General features: G+C 30.6%; 2 protein-coding genes across 2 annotated transcripts; both read left to right on the forward strand.

The window, feature by feature from the left end:
• Positions 1–1,890: 1,890 nt before the first annotated feature.
• On the forward strand, positions 1,891–7,739 carry LOC123909425 (uridine kinase-like protein 5). The gene is made up of 14 exons (XM_045960256.1): positions 1,891–2,008; positions 2,098–2,189; positions 2,721–2,790; positions 2,923–3,038; positions 3,160–3,256; positions 4,119–4,198; positions 4,438–4,632; positions 5,311–5,394; positions 5,489–5,549; positions 5,759–5,819; positions 6,785–6,878; positions 6,988–7,060; positions 7,432–7,514; positions 7,593–7,739. The coding sequence occupies exons 1-14, from the start codon at positions 1,891–1,893 to the stop codon at positions 7,737–7,739; spliced, it is 1,371 nt and encodes a 456-aa protein (XP_045816212.1).
• Positions 7,740–10,080: 2,341 nt separating this feature from the next.
• On the forward strand, positions 10,081–12,456 carry LOC123910889 (40S ribosomal protein S7-1-like). The gene is made up of 6 exons (XM_045962176.1): positions 10,081–10,237; positions 11,082–11,164; positions 11,261–11,334; positions 11,420–11,543; positions 11,744–11,926; positions 12,145–12,456. Exons 2-6 carry the CDS (start codon positions 11,090–11,092, stop codon positions 12,262–12,264), a joined length of 576 nt encoding a protein of 191 aa, XP_045818132.1. The 5' UTR covers positions 10,081–10,237; positions 11,082–11,089; the 3' UTR covers positions 12,265–12,456.
• The last annotated feature ends 9,076 nt before the right edge of the window (positions 12,457–21,532 follow it).

Raw genomic sequence — 21,532 nt, forward strand, 5'->3', positions numbered from 1 at the left:
GTTACCATTACAACATAATACTATAATATTCGGTCTTGTTCACCGAGAAAAAACAAAAAACACAAGTTAGCATAAATCAAGTATTTCCAGAAGTAAATATAAGTCTGATTGTTAACAAACAAAAACAAAAATCGGAGTCATATAATTATGGTCGTATAATCAGGCGCGTCATCATAAATCAAATTTGGCAGCATATAATTTTTTTGTCTTTCCAATTCCTTTAAATAGGTAATAAATATAGTGGATCATATCTTTTAATTAATAAAATTGATTATTACTATTTTTGAAGTAAATTAAATGAAATATTAGTTAATTAAATGCACCTTAAAATGTGCCCTTGGGGCACATGTTAGCATTTACCAATATTTTTTTGTTTCTTATATGTTCCTTCGACAAGAGTTAATCTTATTTAAGGCACTTTTGAACACTAATATAGACATCTTTTAAGTCGAGATTCTAGCATTAATTGGTTCTAGGATTGGGAATAGGCCAAGCGGCCTACATGCACCTTCAGTCTGGCTTGTGTAAGTCTGGTCTGTTTATTAAAAATATCAGACTTAAACTTCGAAAAAAGTTTGTTTACATAAATAGGTCAAACTCATGCTTCTAAAAAGAGTTTAATTGTTGTGCATCGTCGGTGTAAAGATTCTTTACACATATATCCAATGATGCATTGCCACATCATTTAATGAATGTGGCCCATCATGTGTTTTTAAATACCATACATGATGTGTCAGTATATTATTGGATGCATGTGTAAAATAACTTTACACTGACGGTGCCTGATAAGTCCGCCTGTTTATATTTAATTATTATTATTTATATAATACTATTATTTATATTTCTTTTGCCAAAGAAAAAATATATTATTATTTAATCATATTTGTTATTTTATTAACTTTTAATTATTGTGCTAATCATTTTATTAGCTTTTTCTTAATGATGAAGAAATTATAAAAATTTAAATGTGAAATATACTTTTAAGGCCTGTTTAGCCTATTTAAAAAGACTATATAGAGACCTTTATGTAACACATACTTTTAAATAGGCTACAAGGCCAAACCAGACTTTAAAAAGGCTCACGCCAGACCAAAATAAATAACATTTGATAGGTCGTAGGCCAGACTCAGGCTTGAAGAAAAATCGTAGGCCAGGCTCAGGCCTATCAAGGCCTGGCCTGTTCCCAACTCTAATTGGTTCGCCATGACGACCATGTTGTGGGGCTCTATTCTCTTATGTTAGCCTTAACTCATATCGTACTGTAAAGTGTAAACAACATGGGGATGTAGCTCAGATGGTAGAGCGCTCACTTAGCATGCGAGAGGCACGGGGATTGATACCCCGCATCTCCATTTTCATTAATAAAAGTTAATCTTTTATCATATTTTTCTCACATAGATCTTTTATCTTTATTATAAACATGCACAAATTAATCTTTTATCTTACTTAGGTCTTTATTTATGAAGAAATCTTGTACCAAAAAAAAAAAATTTACGAAGAAATCTTCGTCTTTTAATTGTCCTAAGAAAGCTCATTAACTGATTTTGCTCAATGACTTATTATTATTTTTTTTTTGAAGGATCTGAATGACCTAGTTATCAAAGGAGCATCTCTATTGGTCTATAGTGAAGACCAAAATAATGAATAGTTGATTTTATCTATGTTTTACAAAACTTCTATAAATAGAAACTACACAAAGTGATGTATTAATTATATTAATTAATTGATACTATATTAGTAACTGATTTTCCAAAACACTAGCAGAAAAAAAAGGTGTTTAATTCTTATTTCCCTTATGTGTTGATCTGATCTCTCTTGATCTAAATCATAGATGAATGAATGTTATATGTGCATGTTACAAAAATCATAGATATAGAGATAGCAATAGAAATGAAGAATTCTGGAAAAGAGATTGGATTACCATTGAATCTTGACATTAAGAAGAAACTTTCTCTTCAATCTAATGCCTCCAAAGGTCCACCATCCCCCAAGCTACCTTTTTTCATTGGTAACTTTTTTATTTGTTAATATTAATAATATAATAATAATAATTTTGAATTTATATATATTTTTTATTTCCGTATTTTTTTTCTTCAGGTGTTGCTGGTGGAACTGCATCTGGAAAAACAACTGTGTGCAACCTAATAAATACTCAGCTTCATGATCAACGTATTGTCCTCATTAATCAAGTAATTAATTCTCAATAACATGTACTCTTTGAAATTATGGTATTAGTTTTACATCTTAGTATCAACAAGAGCTAGCGTGAGGCCGAATCTCGTTGCAGATGAGAGAACTGAGACTCTCACTCTTGCTTCAGTGAGGCCTATCCTGACCCTCGTCATGAACTTGTAAAACTCAACTCATCTAAACGTTTATTCACAAAAATGTGGTATTTTTTTTTATTTCTTTGTAATTTTTTTAATGAAAGAATACATGTTTTTTTTTAATTAAATAAATTATTTATGCACAAAATAATGGCTGAATTTATTTTCTTTTCTTGCCAATCTGCAATGTTGTCAAATGTCATTGGTATTCTTATTATTTTCCAAATCCATTTCACTCGGGGCTAGGTCTCGAACTGAGTTCCTCGAGATTGAGGATTCCCTCCTCAACCAAGTGACATCTCAGGATTCAGGCATTTGCCAAATCCATTTCAATGCAAAGGTTTGATTATGAAATTTTACTTCTAATTAATTATTGTACATATGATTTTGTAGGACTCATTTTACCACTCATTGAGTGACAAGATCTTACAAAAAGTTAATGACTACAATTTTGATCATCCTGGTGAGTATATATATTACTTCAACTTTATGTAGCAATGAAAATTAAAATTTGATCAAAGACATAATTATTTTGAAACATCTAATCTATTTATTTCATTACAAAAATAATTGTTACTCATTCCTTAATTTTCAGAGGCATTTGATACGGAGCTTATGCTTTCTACTATGGAGAAATTAAAACATGGACAAGTTGTTAACATACCAAATTATGATATCAATAGTCGTAAGAGAGTTGAACCACCACGTCAGGTACTATATAATCTGTATTTTTAAAATCACAATTTTTTACTAAATATTTTTTTGGCCAATAATTTTCAATAATAAATGAGACAAAACAAAATTTACTATACATAGTTTTGGTCTCTTGTAGGTTCACCCTGCAGATATCATAGTTTTAGAAGGGATACTTGTTCTTCATGATTCTCGTGTTCGTGATCTTTTGAACATGAAGATCTTTGTTGACGAAGGTTGGTACACTCTACATGTAATCGGTTATCATCTGTTAAAAGGCAAAGTCTATGGTGCATGTCTCAAGTTGTGCACCATGCACAAGTCTCAAAAATACTATAATGAATACGAATTTTATAAAATTCATCGTTGGATAGAAAATTTATATTGTATAGATCATCCATAATTTTTTTTAAAAAAATTGAAAATCAGTTGATATGTTATTGAGATCTGTCAAAATTAACGGTTTATGGATTTTTATTCAATACCGTTAATTTTGACGGTTCTCAATAACATATCAAATGATTTTCAAAAAAATTTAAAAAATTTATGGATTATCTAAACGATATAATTTTTTTATCTAATGGTGGATTTTGTAAAATTCATATTCGTTATAAAAATATCGAAGACTTGTGCACCATTCACCACTTAATCAAATGGTGCATGTTAGACAAAGCCCGGTTAAAATTCAAATTTTCCTGAATCGGTGTGTTTCAAATGACCTGTAATAGTTCATTTTTTTTGACGAATATTATTTTTTTAACTGTCAAAGTTAATAATTAGTAATATTTTTTTTACTTAAATTAATAGTTGTTAATGTTATTATTTTTTCGCTTTCACTATAACTTATCGTTTGACCTGACTTTTTTTCCTCTTATTTAGAGCTTATGCAAACAACTTATGCAATTTTTATATATTATTATAAGTTTGTCAAGGTAGTTTATGATAAAATAGTTTATAAAATTACAATTTTCACTAGTGTGAACTTATAAAATAACATAAAACTTAATTTATATTGCATAAGCTCAAAAAAAAAAAAGTAGGCCAAACGACCCTTAAACTCTGATCAATGAGTAACATACTCAATATTTAGTAATGCAGATTCTGATATACGCCTTGCACGAAGGATTCAACGTCACACTATTGAACGTGGAAGGAACATTCAAAATGTTCTAGACCAAGTTAGTCAACTTTTTTTTTTCTTATTTTAATTTTATGATTTTCCATTTCAATTATCAGTTTCAATGACAAGTTTTGTTTGAAGAAAGAAGATATTATTTATTTGTTGGAGAAAATAATTATGAATAATTATTTGTTGGGGTAATATTGAATGCCTTAGCTTGTAACTCTTTTAAACATATAAGTTATTCAATTTTTTTTAGGATTTCTTATACTTAATAATTACAAAATAAATGTTCAGTATTGCAGATTTGTGAAACCTAGTTTTGAAGATTTTGTACTTCCAACAAAAAAATATGCTGATATTATCATCCCTGGTGGAGGAGATAATGATGTTGCCATTGACTTGATCATGCAAAATATTCGTACAAAGCTTGGTCAACATGATTTGTGTAAAATATATCCAAATATTTTTATCATTTTTTCTACATTTCAGGTAAAAAAGTTCTCACAATCATAATCAGTTATGTACAAAAAAATTAATTATATCTTTTTTTACATTTTTAAGGTCTCATGTTTTCATTCGTCACTGAATTGATCCCCTTTTAAAATCCAGTTTTTAGATTTCTTACTGAGATATTTAACTTAAACTAAATGTATTTTTATCAACATGTCACACCAATAAAAAATTGGGTTAAATATATTTTTAATCCCTATAAAAAATAGCATGTTTTAGTCCCTACAAAATTATTATGTCGTAGTTTTAGTCCATGCTGTTAAACCAATGTGTATTTTTGAATGATTATTTTACAGATATCTTTATAACATCATAAAAAATTTCTAAAAAAAAAAAAATCAAAATTTGATTTTTAAGTCGAAATTTTTGTTATTTTATCTTTATCTTTTGAAATTTAAAAAACACATATTTAATTATTCTCATTTTAAAAATTCTAAAGTTTTGTAAAAAAACTTTTTATCGTATTGTCATGTTACTTTTGGGTTAAAACACCTGGGTGAGAGATGAAAAAAAAATGATTTTGAAAGGGAACCAATTATGCAAGCGTGTGAAAATAGAGGGATGAAAAAAAATATTGATAAGATGTTTATGGTAATTAACTAATTATTATGATGATAATAGTGATGAATGAACCTGAATTCTTATTTTTGTACTCAGATAAAGGGAATGCATACTCTCATACGTGATGTTGGAACTACAAAGCATGATTTTGTTTTTTATTCAGATCGTCTTATTAGACTGGTAAACAAGTTTTTATCTAATTAATATAAGTAATTATGAAAATATGTGTGTTCATAAATGATGAAACATGATGAATTTGTATTGTTTTTATAAGGTTGTTGAACATGGACTTGGTCATCTTCCTTTTACAGAAAAGCAAGTCACAACACCAACAGGTTAGCTAGCTTATTTCCATTTATGAGACTAAATTGCTATTTCATAAATTTGAGGGATTAAATTGATCAACTTTTACAATTTCAATAACTAAAATGCCTATAGTCATTAGAAAACATTATGACCCTTTACCAAAAAAAAAAGAAATTGCAAAAGAAAATAAACTTGTTAGATGAGTTTAAATTCTGCACTTATTTACTTATGGATGCAGGATCTGTATACTCTGGTGTGGTTTTCTGTAGCAGGCTATGTGGAGTGTCAATTATTAGAAGGTACTTTATTTTAAGTTATTAATCCATTTTGGATTAAAAGATGCTTTCATTGAAGTAGTTTTAAATTTTTGTTCAAAACTCAACTCTATAAAGTAAATATTTTTTTTGCTATTTGAGATATGTTGCCCATAAAATCAAAGATAACCATGATTTTAAATTACGGTATGCAACTACAATATAACAACTTTAAAGATTTTTGCGACAATAATTGCACTATATGCATTTTCTTCGCATTTTACACCAGTGGAAAAGTTTGAATATAATTGCAACCGCATTTTATAAACGGTCCTTCATTTATTTTATTTTTTTAAGGAAAAACGATCCTTCATTTATATCCACAAATCTAACTTAATTTTTTCATTATGAATTGTAATGAACATTTTATAGTTGGACTGCTAAGTACTTTAATTTTATCACAGAGTATGCCGTTTTATGCTACTCCCTCCGGTCCTTATTATAAGGAACAATTTGGAAAAAACACACATACCAAGAAACCTTATCTTTCTTAATAAAAATTCTAAAATTTTACAATCTATTCCAAAACTAACCTTGGTGTATTAATTTATCCTTAGGGAATATATCACTCTAATTAATGCATAACTTTGGAATGGATACAATTTAATAAGGGTAAAAATGGAATTGTAAGAATAAATTTAATGATTGTTTCTTATAAAAAGGACCAAATTTTTTTTCCAAATTGTTCCTTATAAAAAGGACCGGAGGGAGTATTAACTTGGATGTTGTGAGTTTGTTCGCAGATTTATCTTTTTTGTTTTTAGTGATATATATTGAATTTGTACTTGAATATGATGTACTCTACCAATTTGAATGAATGAATATATTTTATTTTAGTAAAAAAAAAAATACTAGAAATGCACACCCTTTTAGGTGGTTGAACCATATATCTAAATTATTTAATAATAATTTTTTATTGAATTAATTCTTCAATAAAACTTTTACTTCAGTGGAGAAAGCATGGAGAATGCATTAAGAGCATGTTGTAAAGGAATCAAAATTGGTAAAATTCTTATTCATGGACATGGCACAAATGGTAGACAGGTTTGTGGATGCCAATACATTGTATTCATCTTGAATTTTCTTAATTATTCTTTCTACACAATTAATATATGGTGATTATCTCATCTCATAATCTCACAATTTGATGTAGTTAATATATGAGAAACTACCATCAGATATTGCAAGTCGTCATGTGTTGCTACTTGATCCTGTTCTGGCTACAGGTAAATTATGAGAACATTATATGTCAACTTTGAAAATACTATTTTCTATTTTTTAAAGTAAAAATATTATTTTCTATTTTTGTTGAAGAATATTTATGCTTTGGTGTTAGTTTCATATGTTATATAGTATCATATAAATCTGATTCAATGTAGTCTCTGTGAGCTTAGCTCAGTTGGCAGAAATATCACACTGTATATATAAGAGTCGGGATTCAAACTCTGAACACCCAATTTATTCACTTTAAGGTGAATTTTCTAGCCACACTATAAGCTACTTGATAAAAAATAAATCTGATTCAATACAACATTTACACATTTGATTCAATGCTTAGTTTGTACAATTGTCTAATTATAGTTATAATAATTATCAGGAAATTCTGCTATAAAAGCTATCTCACTGCTTTTGAATAAGGGCGTGCCAGAATCCAACATAATCTTTCTAAATTTAATAGCAGTGAGTAATCTTTCTAAAAACATTTTGAACCCTATATTATATTACTAGCTAAATATAAATTTGATATATATGATGCAGTCACCACAAGGAATAAATGCAGTTTTTGAGAGATTTCCAGCGATAAAACTTGTGACATCGGAGATTGATGCAACACTGAATGAGAATTCTCGTGTGATCCCTGGCTTAGGGGAGTTTGGTGATCGTTATTTTGCCACAGATGATTAGTTCAACAATTAATTGAAATATATATCAATGAAAATTTAGGGATGAAAATAAAATGTCTCTAAGTCTGTCACTATATATTATATATAAATGATAAATTTAAGGTTAAATATAATTTTGTGAAGAGATTTGTATTATAGATATTTTCATCATACTACAAATAGAATCAAAATGTGAGCTCCACCTACTATTTTTAACTCATTTTATATAGAACTTCAATTTGTAAATTTGTGTTCTCTTATTATGTTCACCAAATTCTAATTGTTGCGCTATTTTCATCTTATTCAAGAACATGTAACTCATCATAGAATTTCAGGAAATGAATTAATTTCAAAAGCAAAAACTATAGCATAATAGCAAATTGAAAAATATGAGCAAACTAGTGGATGTTTAGGGTGCATACAATTATGAGTCGTGCACCATGCATTATATCATTTTTTAAGTTTAACTTTTATTTATTTTTTTTAAAACTTTTAAGAGATTCAAAATGATTAGTGATATCCTATTTAATTTGCTACAAAGATGCAAATGGTGTAGCCGGATCTTAGTGATACAAATTGAGTATTGACAACCCAACTCTGTCAAATATGATACATTGGAGTCGTATTTTGTTGAAAAAAGCATAAAAAAAATAAATAAACACTACAAACTTGCAACTTATATAGTTTAATTACTATATATAAGTGTGTCAAAAAAAATTACAAGTGACTTTTTTTTAATACACTCGAAGCCCCATGATTTAACTATACCACATTGAACACTTTGATCTATTCAATGTGAGATTTCTAACATCGCCACACCCTTTAAGAGCCGACGTCCACGGCAGTTTTCACTCTATCGACACTGACCCGATGACAACCCTTTACTTTTTGGCGGCTTCACTTTTAACAGTCTGATCCCCTTTTCTACGTATTTAGTAGGTAATCTCGACGTTGTACATCACAATCTTCTCTACCCCACTCTCTAGTAGAGTTTTTGCCTTCAGTGGAAATCAAACCACGTACACTAGGATTGAAGTACATGTTCAATTCATTTCTCCTACCAATTGAGCTTTTTTTTTTTGTAATAGTTCATACCCCTTTTCTATGTATTTAGTAAGCAACTAGCTCAATTAGTAGTGAGAATGAATTGAACATGTACTTGAACTCCAATTCGATTTTCACGAAAGGCAAAAACTCAACCAGAGGGGGGGTAGAGAAGATCGAGAGGTACAACGTCAAGATTGTCTTCTAAATACGTAGAAAAGAGGTCTGTGCTGTTACATCACTCACCTATCAGTATTCAATGGAACACCTTAATCCAGCTTATAAATAACTTTCAAATTAAGAGACCAAATTAAAAATTAATAGACAAAATTAACATCTTCTTACAAAGTTAGAAATTATTTTGGTATTTATTCGTAATTTTCACTTTTTTTTGTCACGTAAATGACTTTCACATTTTTTTTTCTTCAAGTAATCTAGTGGTTACTTCGAGAGAAAATTATTTGTTGGGAGATATCAATCATTTAAATGGATCTCAGTTATATCAAGAAGATTAGTCTATGTAACTGCAGAGGATACACTGCGAAGGATACCTTTGAATTCAATTTACCTGTGAATAAATGAAAATATTTATTCCTATAATATTTTGAATTTCACTTTTTTGTAATATGCATTTATAAAGTAGTCTAGTGAGTAGCATAGTCGTTAAAAATTTACTTGTGAATAAACAGAGAATCACAAGTTCGAACTCCAATCATATACATAATGCAACGTCCCTATCAATTAAATTGTTTTCACGTGAATTTTGACTTTCACATTTAAAAATTGCTATAAAATTGAAATTATTTTCCCATATTTTTTAAAAAAAATTATGTTTAATTTTTTTTTTTTACAATTTCATTAAATTAAATAACGATATTTTTGTATCTTAATTAAATATACAAAGATACCAATAATGAATTGGTTCAAATGGTAAGAGTTTTGGTCCATTAAACATGTGACAAGAGGTATGAAGAAAATTTGGTTGGGAATGAGAGGGGAGAACCCAAATAAGGGTTAATAGTTTTTTTTTTACGGAAGGGTTAATAGATGTTTACATGTAATGTTAGCGAATTTTAATTTACCCAATAAAATAAAAATTTCGATTCTCCCTCGTAATGTGAAGATTCCATCATTTTACTCCTTAAATGGACAAGTTGGACTTTGACCGGACCGAGTAGATGACATGGCATACATTATACATAGATGAATGTTATTTCATTTTTTATTAATAATTTAGTTAATGCCACTAGATATAATATATTACCACCTGTGCCTTTTTTTTAAGCGAGGGTATATCAGGAAACCTACAAGAAATCCCAGGACAGTTTCGGAATAGTAAAAAAATCTTTCTCACCACTAATAAAAATGTTGGAACCCTAATTTTTATCACTCTCTACTTCGTTCTTCTATACCTCAGTTTCTCTCTGCCTGCGGCTGAGCATTCCGAACGATACATTCGATTTCGTTTCTGCTGAGGTAACATTCTCTGATTCTGTTCTGTTCCTTTTCTTTTACTAAGTTTAATGTTTCTGAAATTTTGACTTTGAATGAATCTATTCGTGTTCGTAATCTTTGATTTGTTTTAGCTATTTAAACCGATTTATAGTGATTCTGGGTTTGAAAAGTAACGAGATTTTGATGTGGGTCGTTTAATTATGATTAAAAGGGTCTTCATTTTTTTTTTGTATACTCTTAACAATGTAATGTTTTACTTGTGAAAATGGTTTTGATTTTGGTGTTATTACTTTTGCTATGATATAATATGATGAAGTTTTACATATGTTATTTCATAATTGGATCCATTTGGTATGTTTGTATGCAATCTAAGAAGCACAGACACTCTTTGGATAAGCGTGTCCAGTTTGTCGACGCTCGATGCCCTGGTGTCTGCCACCGACTCGACACAGTATTACATTAATTTACAAAGTTGTTAACTAAATCAGTGTTACATTAATACTGTGTTGATTATAAGACTTGTTTATTTTGTTAATTAACAAGAGTTCTTAGAAAGTTGGTTAATGAAATCTGATCCAAACAATCTCATCTCACTGTTAATTTCCAATACTTTTACTGCTGTTTACATTGACCGACACTTAGAACCATATTAATTGTTGAATGGCTTTAATATTGCTCAAGTCCCTATGGATACGATACTTATACTTTTGATAAAATCTAAATCAGTGTTATTTTGTTAACTAACATGAATTATCTTTTAATTAACACGCGTTCTGACTTTTAAAACTTTTTGTACAAATAGAAATGGAAAACATTTTCACAAAGTTAATGGTACCTAAATTTTATTTTTCTTCTTTGCCTACAGTTGTGAAGATGTTTACTTCAAGGAAGAAAATCAGCAAGGATAAGGGTGCTGAGCCAACTGAATTTGAAGAGTCGGTTGGACAGGTTGTTATATATTGATTTTTATGAACTAATGTTGTTTCTGGTTAGTTTCAATTACAAAATATATAAATTAATCATTGTTTATATTTGTTGTTGCAGGCTTTGTTTGATCTAGAAAATACCAACCATGAGCTGAAAAGTGAGCTCAAAGATTTATACATAAATTCAGCAGTGTAAGGATGCTTTTTGTGTTGTTTGTTTCGAGATACATGTCTTTTCTCCTTGTCTCATATATCTACTATTTTCCATAATCTACAGCCAAATCGATGTTCCTGGCAACCGTAAGGCTGTGCTTATCCAAGTCCCCTACAGATTAAGGAAGGGTTTCCGCAAAATCCATGTCAGGCTTGTTCGGGAGCTTGAGAAGAAATTTAGCGGCAAGGTATATAAAATCTCGTGCACGTTTGTTTTGTATTGAGTCATTAGATTGTCGGTTATTTGTCCTATCTTTTAACATACTCTATCGATATTTTGTGACCCAACAATGTCTGGTGCTCTTTTATTTGTCAACCACTCCACTGAATTTTGATCCTTACCTTGAAAGTTTGTGGAACTACATACTAATGAACCTTTAACTTGTAGGAGGTAATCATTATTGCCACCAGGAGGATTGTTCGTCCTCCAAAGAAAGGTTCAGCTGCTCAGCGCCCCCGCAGCCGTACACTTACTGCTGTGCACGAGGCAATACTTGAGGATGTTGTATTGCCTGCTGAGATTGTTGGCAAGCGCACTCGTTACAGAATTGATGGAACAAAGATCATGAAGGTAAACTATACTATAGTAACTAACAGTCAAATAACTTTCAAAAGTTGCTCCTGTTTTGTTTAATAAACCACAATTTAAATAAAAATATTGATAATTCGGTAAGCTAATGTGTAATTAACATGCGTGTTATATTGCAAAAGAAACACTTGTGGTTAAATTTGTGTGCATTGAAGTTTGTCGCTTATTTTAACTGAATTCTTGCGTTTCTGTGGTTATAGGTGTTTTTGGACCCAAAGGAGCGTAACTCAACTGAGTACAAGTTGGATACATTTACTGCAGTTTACAGGAAACTTTCAGGCAAAGATGTCGTGTTCGAGTATCCAATTACTGAGGCTTAGGTTCTGTTTTTCAGTTGGTTTCTTTTTTCTTCTCATGAATTGCACATTGGTGAATGCTGTTTGTTAAAGTTTTGTTGACGTTGCCTTCTATTCTAGATTTTGTTGTGACTTTCAGAAAAAAAAAAACTTCGGCGTAATTTATTAATGTAGCTTTTGATATATTATTTATATAGTATCAGAATGATTTGCTTATTTCAATATTTTATTCAGTGTTTGATCTAGAATATATGGAAGAAAATGCAAATATGTTACCGTCAAAAGTTTATATTTATCAATACAAATGCTTGCAAAATAGGAGTTTGGATTTCTGATATGCAAATCAGAACTTAGCTGTACTTGAAAATTTGAACCAGTTTTATATTTTATATATTGTTTGATTCACCATCACAATAAACAAAATAAGCTTTTTATAATGAAATCTAGAGCTTTAGGTCTGATCATTAGTATAGAATTTCATAATGAAAATACTTGCTTAAGTTTTACAAAGCCAGTGTGTTTGTAAATGATTCATTTTATGTTCCTTCATAGCTTTAGTTTGATCAGTTTCAACAAAAGGTATTCCCTTGGGTTTCAACCATATACATGTTTAGTTTCTCATTAAAAATTATCAAGAACTGATTATCTCTGAAATGTGTCCTGTCAAATATCTCTCAAATGTGTAAATATCTTTCAAATTTGCGTTGAGATATCATGATTACAGTGCGTTTGATCTGTTAAAATTTGCGTTGGCTATATAGCTATATAATTTTATTTTTTCAAATTTTATGATGAAATACGCAGCTATATAACATTACAAAAAGAATTCCCTTGAAATAAATAGAGAGCTGGATTACACTCTTTTGAATGTATGTATTTAATCTATCTACTCTGAATTAATGTTTGGTCTTTCTACTACACTTGCTGGGCAATAAAATAAACCTAGCTGAATGTAAATTGCAGCCTCATCATCATTGTATTTACCAATGCTTTGGTCTATTTTAATCCCATGATATTCCCTCCTTGTTCAAAAAAAAGTTCAATTGTGTTCATTGTGAAGGAATACATTGAGAAAAATCTAAGTCACATATTTAGAAGACTAAAAAGAGAGAAAATTTATAAAGAGCGATTCCGCTCTTTTTACAAACAAATTTTATAAGGATAAATTAACCTCAATATATAAACCTAATAGATTGTCTTAATAGAGCTCTTTTGGAAATAAAACAAAGTACACCCTTTTGATAAAGATCACCATTGGTATTGTTCTAAGCAGGGGCGGATCCAGTGTATGGTGAGGGTGTGCACCTGCACACCTTGAAATTTGAAAATTTCCACCGATACCCCTATGTTTTCTAATTTTGACCACCCTGAATTTATTTTTTTGCACCCTGGACCCATGACACCCAAAGTCTGAAGACCACACTCATAATACACTTTCACACTTCTCTCTAAAATTCTTTTCTCTCGCCTCTCTCAACCACAGCCCCTAATCAACGACCACTAAATATCAACCAGCGGCGGCGGGTGCTCAAATTTCTCCGTCTCCCGTCTCATCTCTCTCGTGCTTCTCAGTTTCTGCTCTCAACTTTCTCCATTTTCAACTTTATCAGTCTGTGCGTTTTTCTGCGATTTTTGTGTGATTTCTCTCCTTACTCACCACCACAACCTTTACTCTCGAAGATTCGAACTGGGAAGACAGCCTTAGCAAGGTAATTGATCTTGATTTTAGGGTTTTGTTAATTTTGGGTTTTTTGAAAATTATGAATTGGGGTTTTAGTATTTTAGGGTTTTATGGAATTTTTGTTGGAAGTTTGTGATTTATTCTTATCTATAATTCTTATTGTGATTGGAATTTGGTTCATTTTAAATTTGCATCATTTGTTTCATTGCGTTATAGTTGAAAATTTTATGAAAATTTAAGTATTTATTTGTTTGGAGTGTATTCTCTGTTTTCCTGTTTCTAGACTCTAGTAGTTGCATTCCTAGTGCATGAAATCACTTTATTAGTTTGTTACCTTTGTAATTTTTGGGATTCTACTAGTTAGGTGGGTGTGGGTGATGTGTTTCTGATGACAGTCAGTCATTTGAGTATTTTTAATTATTATTTTATAGTATTTTAGTGATTTTTAGAAGTAATACATGGTCAAAAAGAAGATTATTTAAAGAAATTACAATAGCAAGAAGTTTGAAGACAAAAGGCAAAATGGAGAAAAAAAAGGTACTTAGAAAAAATTCCAAGTTTGAAGCTCAAACAAGCCTCCATTGTCTGTATTTCTCGCAACGCGATACATGCTCCATAGTGGCGCGATTTGCCACTTACAAGATCATGACATCAGCCACGTTGACAACAAAACATGCTGAGCTTGGCCTTTCCACTTGAATGATGTGTCACACAATCTTTGGAGGAAAATAGGAGTAACACGTTGGAGGAACCAAAGCATATAAATAGCAACTTTCTTTTAACCTAAGGATTCACGCAGAGGCATCACAGGAAGAAAAAAAAGGATTACGGCTTTGACCAAAAAGAGAGAAGAATTCTTAGTCTTATTTCAAGGTGCTTTATCATTGATTTATTATTATTTAATTGTTATGTCAATTATTATGAGTAACTAATCTCATCAGATTAGGGATTTTAGATGATTCTCTGTAGAACTATTTGAACCATGTAACTACGTGTTCTTATTTATGCAATCAAAACTAATAGTTATTCAGTTAATTTCGTGTTTAATGCTTTTCTTTATTTGGCCAATATCGAATTGATTTCAAGAAATAATTCACTACTGACCCTAGGTTTTATTACTAGAACTAAATTAATTGTTTGCCAATCATAATTGCTTTAGGAATAAAGAATTAGTTGGTATGATTGAGAATTTAACGTTCAATAACGCTTTTGATAATATTAGTTTCGCCTAAGGAATTAGGGTACTTTATTAGATAAAAGGGATCATGAGCCAAGGAATTGGACTTAATCTATTTTGTTAAATTATCGTAACTATTAGAGTTTGGTTGTTGAGAATTAGAACCTAGAGTACCAAATAGGGATACAGAGAGGATTCGAACAATCCTTAATCGCTTCGCTCCATTAAAAAGTCTTCGTCAATTTATTGCAATTTTTATTTTAATTATTTTATAAACCAAATATATGCCAAGCATATCCCCTTATATTTACGACCTAAATACAATTCAATTGTTTTGTCGAGGTTGAAACAATCCCTGCGGATACGAACTTTATGAATATTATTACTTAACGATAAGTTAGTACACTTGCTAATTTTGTCATCAAGTTTTTGGCGCCGTTGCCGGGGATTGTTGATTGATTTTGACTAAACAATTTATTGTATATAGGATTTTTTTTTTTTCTGTTATTTTTATTTTATTTTGTACATAAAAAAATCTTTTACACTTCATGTTTATTTCATTGTGCTTTGCTACTGAAAAGTTTCCTTGAGTTTTGTAGTAATGACAGGAATATGGTATGAGAATGTATTGATTGATAGTGAAGAAATAGGCATTCTTCGATATCAATTATTGAGATCAAGACTCGAGGAAAAATACAGGGAGATAGATATAAAGAAGCTAAAGGAGAGGTGTGTTTATTGTGATCAAAATCATGATTGTGAATATAATAAGAAACCTTGTAGTAAAGATGAAGAGCCACAAGTGGTCATGATTAATTACAATTCACAACTCGAAAGTATTTTGGATGAATTCTGGAAGTCCAATCAAGTTCCATGTGATAGATTTGAAGTGCAATGTGGTAACCTCATGGAGGAGGCAAATGAGTGTGAGAAGAAGTTGGTTGAGATGGTGATGAAACCTCATGCCATTGTGGTAGAAGAAGAAAATTCGAAAAACAAAAATAATTGCATGAAAGAGAATTCAAAAGTGAAGAATGTTGATCTCTATGCAACATGTGAGTCTCAACCAATGGAGATTAAAAAGAAACGTCACTTGAAAAATGAGTATCATTCTTCTCTAAAGTGGGAGAGTGCATATTCCAAGAGCTTAGTTGTTGGAGCACGGAAGAATTTGACTCTTTATGTCAAGTTCATGCAATTCCTACCAAACAAGAGAAAGAAGAAGGATGATGTGTTCTTTTTGTCATATATGCCACCCTAATGATGGGTGATGAGTCAAGCTAATGACTGTAAAGAAGCGCTTAATGGGAGGCAACCCATCATATACGTTTTTATTTATTTTCTAGTCTTGAATTTTTATTTTTTTAAAAAAAAAAACAAAAAAAGAGTCAGTCATGGTTGTTGTTTGCTGACAATCCCTATGTTTCATCCTTATGTTACTTTGTTTATTATCAAGTTGAATGTTTTTATGTCTTTTCAGAATTGTCAGTGTTAATACCTGAATTTGCATGATGAGAATCTCTTAGACTTGCACATAAAAGAATAATTGACGTGTGACTGCTCATGAAAGCGCGATGGTTCAAGAGACAAATAGACGAATAGGAAAGATGGAGTTTTGCACGGTGTACTAGTTCAACTTTCAGATACCTCAGCTGGTGACCATATTGAGCCAAATAAATTCCACGGTATACCCTTTTTCTTTCACATCTTATGAGTGTATCCATGCTTTGTATATTTTCTAGAACTTGCAACTATTCTCTACTGTTGATTGGTTTTACATTTTCACACATAGAGGCACATTTGTTTGGTACTCTGAGCCTTTTCAAGCTACCCTGTTTATTATTTATCCGTTGCTAAACCATTTTGAGCCAAAAAAAAAAAAAAAAAATCCCTTTTCTTTCGGTGACATACCAAATTATAAGCCTTTTAGACCTGAAATTTTTTATCTGTTTGCCCTCCTTGGAGTTAGGTAGAAGCTTTAAATATTCTTGTCATGGCATCATTTTAAGTTTGGGGTTGCTTCTGGAATTAGCAACATCTTAAGTTTGGGGTAGAGGTACTAGAGAACTTGAAAAAAAAAAAGAAAAAAAAAAAAGAGAATAATAAAGACTCAAAAAAATAATGGAGTTTCTTAGAAAAAAAAAACAAAGAGCCATTAAACATGAAAAATATTGGCATCTTCAAAAAGAAAGAAAAAAAAAATTGAAGGATAAGTTCTCTAAGTACCTAATTAACAATGAATTGAGTCCCAATAATGGTAATTTTTCAACAAGGAATAGTAGTGGATACCTAACTCCAATTTAGCCTACTGTTCCCAAAATTATCCCACCATTTACCCAAGCCAAGTTATAACCCTTAAGACCTCAAAAATGTGTGTGATGTAGTTACTTTGATTGACGTTTAGAATTTTTTCAAGCTTATGGTAAAATAGCATTTGCATGTTGATGGAGTGAATACCCTGTCAAATTGAGTGAATTGGTGAGTGAGAGATAAGGTTGAACTTTGAACATTGTGTGGAACGGTCATTGGACCAAATTTGATTCAAGTCTTGGAAGCCAGAGTGCTAATTGAGCAGAATCACTGAAGTTAAGACCGGTGGTTCTATTGCCGGATGAAGAGAATAAGGTTTATGAGATTTTTATCATTCAAATTAATTTGTTAATTCCCTGACAGTTTTGTTTTGACAGGCATGTCACTTGAGGACAAGTAACAGTTCAAGTTTGGGGTTGTGATGACAGTCAGTCATTTGAGTATTTTTAATTATTATTTTATAGTATTTTAGTGATTTTTAGAAGTAATACATGGTCAAAAAGAAGATTATTTAAAGAAATTACAATAGCAAGAAGTTTGAAGACAAAAGGCAAAATGGAGAAAAAAAAGGTACTTAGAAAAAATTCCAAGTTTGAAGCTCAAACAAGCCTCCATTGTCTGTATTTCTCGCAACGCGATACATGCTCCATAGTGGCGCGATTTGCCACTTACAAGATCATGACATCAGCCACGTTGACAACAAAACATGCTGAGCTTGGCCTTTCCACTTGAATGATGTGTCACACAATCTTTGGAGGAAAATAGGAGTAACACGTTGGAGGAACCAAAGCATATAAATAGCAACTTTCTTTTAACCTAAGGATTCACGCAGAGGCATCACAGGAAGAAAAAAAAGGATTACGGCTTTGACCAAAAAGAGAGAAGAATTCTTAGTCTTATTTCAAGGTGCTTTATCATTGATTTATTATTATTTAATTGTTATGTCAATTATTATGAGTAACTAATCTCATCAGATTAGGGATTTTAGATGATTCTCTGTAGAACTATTTGAACCATGTAACTACGTGTTCTTATTTATGCAATCAAAACTAATAGTTATTCAGTTAATTTCGTGTTTAATGCTTTTCTTTATTTGGCCAATATCGAATTGATTTCAAGAAATAATTCACTACTGACCCTAGGTTTTATTACTAGAACTAAATTAATTGTTTGCCAATCATAATTGCTTTAGGAATAAAGAATTAGTTGGTATGATTGAGAATTTAACGTTCAATAACGCTTTTGATAATATTAGTTTCGCCTAAGGAATTAGGGTACTTTATTAGATAAAAGGGATCATGAGCCAAGGAATTGGACTTAATCTATTTTGTTAAATTATCGTAACTATTAGAGTTTGGTTGTTGAGAATTAGAACCTAGAGTACCAAATAGGGATACAGAGAGGATTCGAACAATCCTTAATCGCTTCGCTCCATTAAAAAGTCTTCGTCAATTTATTGCAATTTTTATTTTAATTATTTTATAAACCAAATATATGCCAAGCATATCCCCTTATATTTACGACCTAAATACAATTCAATTGTTTTGTCGAGGTTGAAACAATCCCTGCGGATACGAACTTTATGAATATTATTACTTAACGATAAGTTAGTACACTTGCTAATTTTGTCATCAGTTTCCCTGATAAATTTTGCAGCTTGTTGTGTTTGTGTTGGTTTAGTTTTCTCAACTACAACTTGTATCACATTCTCAATATAGTGTTTTGGTATGTGACCATGACTATGAGATGTAAGACTAGTGTTATGGTGGTTTGTATCATTGTATGTGTAGTTACTTACACAACCAGTTTGTGATAAGGATGTAGTTTGTGCTTTTGTGATTAGTATTTCCTAAGATGATCATGACATTTTAATACACAAGGCCCTTGTGTTTAAGAATTAATCATCTGTTTTGTTCACTTCATCTAAAATAATCACTTCATATTAGTGAACATCTTTCTTTCTTTTTATGTTTTGTTCTTTGTTACTGTTACTTTTATCCGAGTTCCTTATTCTTTTGAGTTCTTATTTTCTATTTTCTATTTTCTATTGTTTATCCATTAGTTTATCAACTATTGAAAATAGCGATGATTTTGCCTGTTGCCACAGCAACTGTCGAACGTTCCTTTTCCGTCATGACGATTGTGAAAACTAGATTACGCAATCGAATGGGGGACAAATGGATGAATGATTGTCTGGTGACTTATATTGAAAGCGATGTGTTGGAGCAAATTGATGATGAGCCGATTATTCAACGATTTCAGAACATGGATTCGCGTAAAGGACACTTATAAAGAATGTATGTAGTTGTTTTTGATACATTATAAATTGAGTACCATGTAATTTTTTGAGTATATGACTTTTATATATATGATTATACTTATTTGGCAAAAAAATATATTTTGCACCCACTGAGCCATGGTCCTGGATCCGCCACTGGTTCTAAGACATTTGGACCTGCGGTTAAAAATTTAATTTGATTCTTACATATAAAAAAAAATCCAGTACGAAGAAAATATTCTACCTTATATCTTCGCATTCAAAACTTCGTACTAGATAAAAGAAACACTTATTACAACATTTACCTATTTAAATTAGATAAAATGAACAATTTAAGGTGGAAAAAACAGGTCTATAACTCTAATCATTGCACCGCAGTCTCAGCTCCAAAATTAAATTATCGACAGTATTATCAACTACAAATGTTACTGATTAAAGTAAGGAGAAATATAACACTACATTGTCATGTCCTTTGGTTTCAGATTCATCCCTTCAATTAATTTCAACTGCCTTTATGTTGAAAGAACAAAATGTGAATAAAAACAATCAAGGGAAATATATTTCTTGTAAAAATTCACCTATTATTGTTCTCCTTCATTATCCAGATGATTGTTTTCCTTTTTTAAAGGGCTACCGAGAGCTAGACTTTAGTTATATGAAATATAATTTTACTAACTTTTTTTTTTTTTGACACTATAATTTTACTAACTTATAAAGCAACTTTGGGACAAACTTTTAATTTTTAAAAGTTTCAATTATTTTGTAGTAGAAATGCAACTCACTCAATAAAAGATAAGATTGATGAAATTATGAGAGTGAAGATCTACTTGGGTACAAAAAATATATATGTCTTTGATCTATATTTGAAAATATCAATTTTTCGAAACATGGATCAAATGCATAAATATTTTCGAAAGAAAATAAATTCTTAAAACAACAAATGTTTGTCTCGAGTGAGAAGTTTTTGCTGTAGGCCGCCACCTTGCGTCTTTTGTGATGTGCATATTTCTCTTTTCTCATCTACTTTTTCGAATAAAATAGAAAAAAAAAATGATTAATTAATTTTGATGGAATAAAAATGACGGTTGATATATTTTTCAAAAGAAATGGAGCATTTGTCATGTGAAATCAGATTCTTATGTTGTAACACCTAAAAGTGTTTATTTATTTATCAAACCAAATAAAACAGTTGAACCTAAAATCACAACCTTTTATAGTATTTAAGATAAGATTTAAGATTTATGAATGTCACAATTCTTGACACTCTCCACCAACATTATCCTTCTCATATTTGCTGAACACCTTCACTTTCATTGTCCCAACAAGACCACCATGTCCACCAACGACATCCAAGTCCCATTCTATTTTCAAAACATGAGTTACAACAAATATATGACACACAGACAAATTCTAATATGGATATGGTCCATGGTGGACCATATCAATAAAAGTGATCGGTAAAAACATCAATGATGGTAAATGTTGTCTCTTAAATTTAAAAGTGATCGGTCTTCATAATTTTTATAATTTGGAAAATGATTTAACTGACACCGTTTTGATTAAAACAACAGAAACAAATACACATGTGATGTTGAACTGTCACCAATTAGGTCACTGTTTAAGCCGTAAATAATATGAGTGTTAGAAGCTTTTATTTCTGAAGAGTATCGCCGACAAGTATTAGAATTTCTATAATTGTTTGACACTGGTCCATGGTGGACCACCTATTCGGGTGGTCCATGTTAGTACTTTCCATCAAACACATACTTTTATTTATTGGGTCACTAGCTATTTATATATATCAACACATCAAATGTAATAGTGATGAATTTTAATGCAACAAACT

This window comes from Trifolium pratense, linkage group LG2, assembly GCF_020283565.1.
Source record: "Trifolium pratense cultivar HEN17-A07 linkage group LG2, ARS_RC_1.1, whole genome shotgun sequence".
NCBI classification, from domain to species: Eukaryota; Viridiplantae; Streptophyta; class Magnoliopsida; order Fabales; family Fabaceae; genus Trifolium; species Trifolium pratense.

Bases quoted from the DNA above. Each gene is read 5' to 3' on its own strand.
- LOC123909425 (XM_045960256.1), top strand. From the start codon at position 1,891: ATGAAGAATTCTGGAAAAGAGATTGGATTACCATTGAATCTTGACATT. The intron at 2,009-2,097 runs GTAACTTTTTTA...TTTTTTCTTCAG, and splicing joins CAAGCTACCTTTTTTCATTG to GTGTTGCTGGTGGAACTGCA. The intron at 6,879-6,987 runs GTTTGTGGATGC...AATTTGATGTAG, and splicing joins ATGGCACAAATGGTAGACAG to TTAATATATGAGAAACTACC.
- LOC123910889 (XM_045962176.1), top strand. From the start codon at position 11,090: ATGTTTACTTCAAGGAAGAAAATCAGCAAGGATAAGGGTGCTGAGCCA. The intron at 11,544-11,743 runs GTATATAAAATC...TTTAACTTGTAG, and splicing joins AGAAGAAATTTAGCGGCAAG to GAGGTAATCATTATTGCCAC. The intron at 11,927-12,144 runs GTAAACTATACT...CTGTGGTTATAG, and splicing joins ATGGAACAAAGATCATGAAG to GTGTTTTTGGACCCAAAGGA.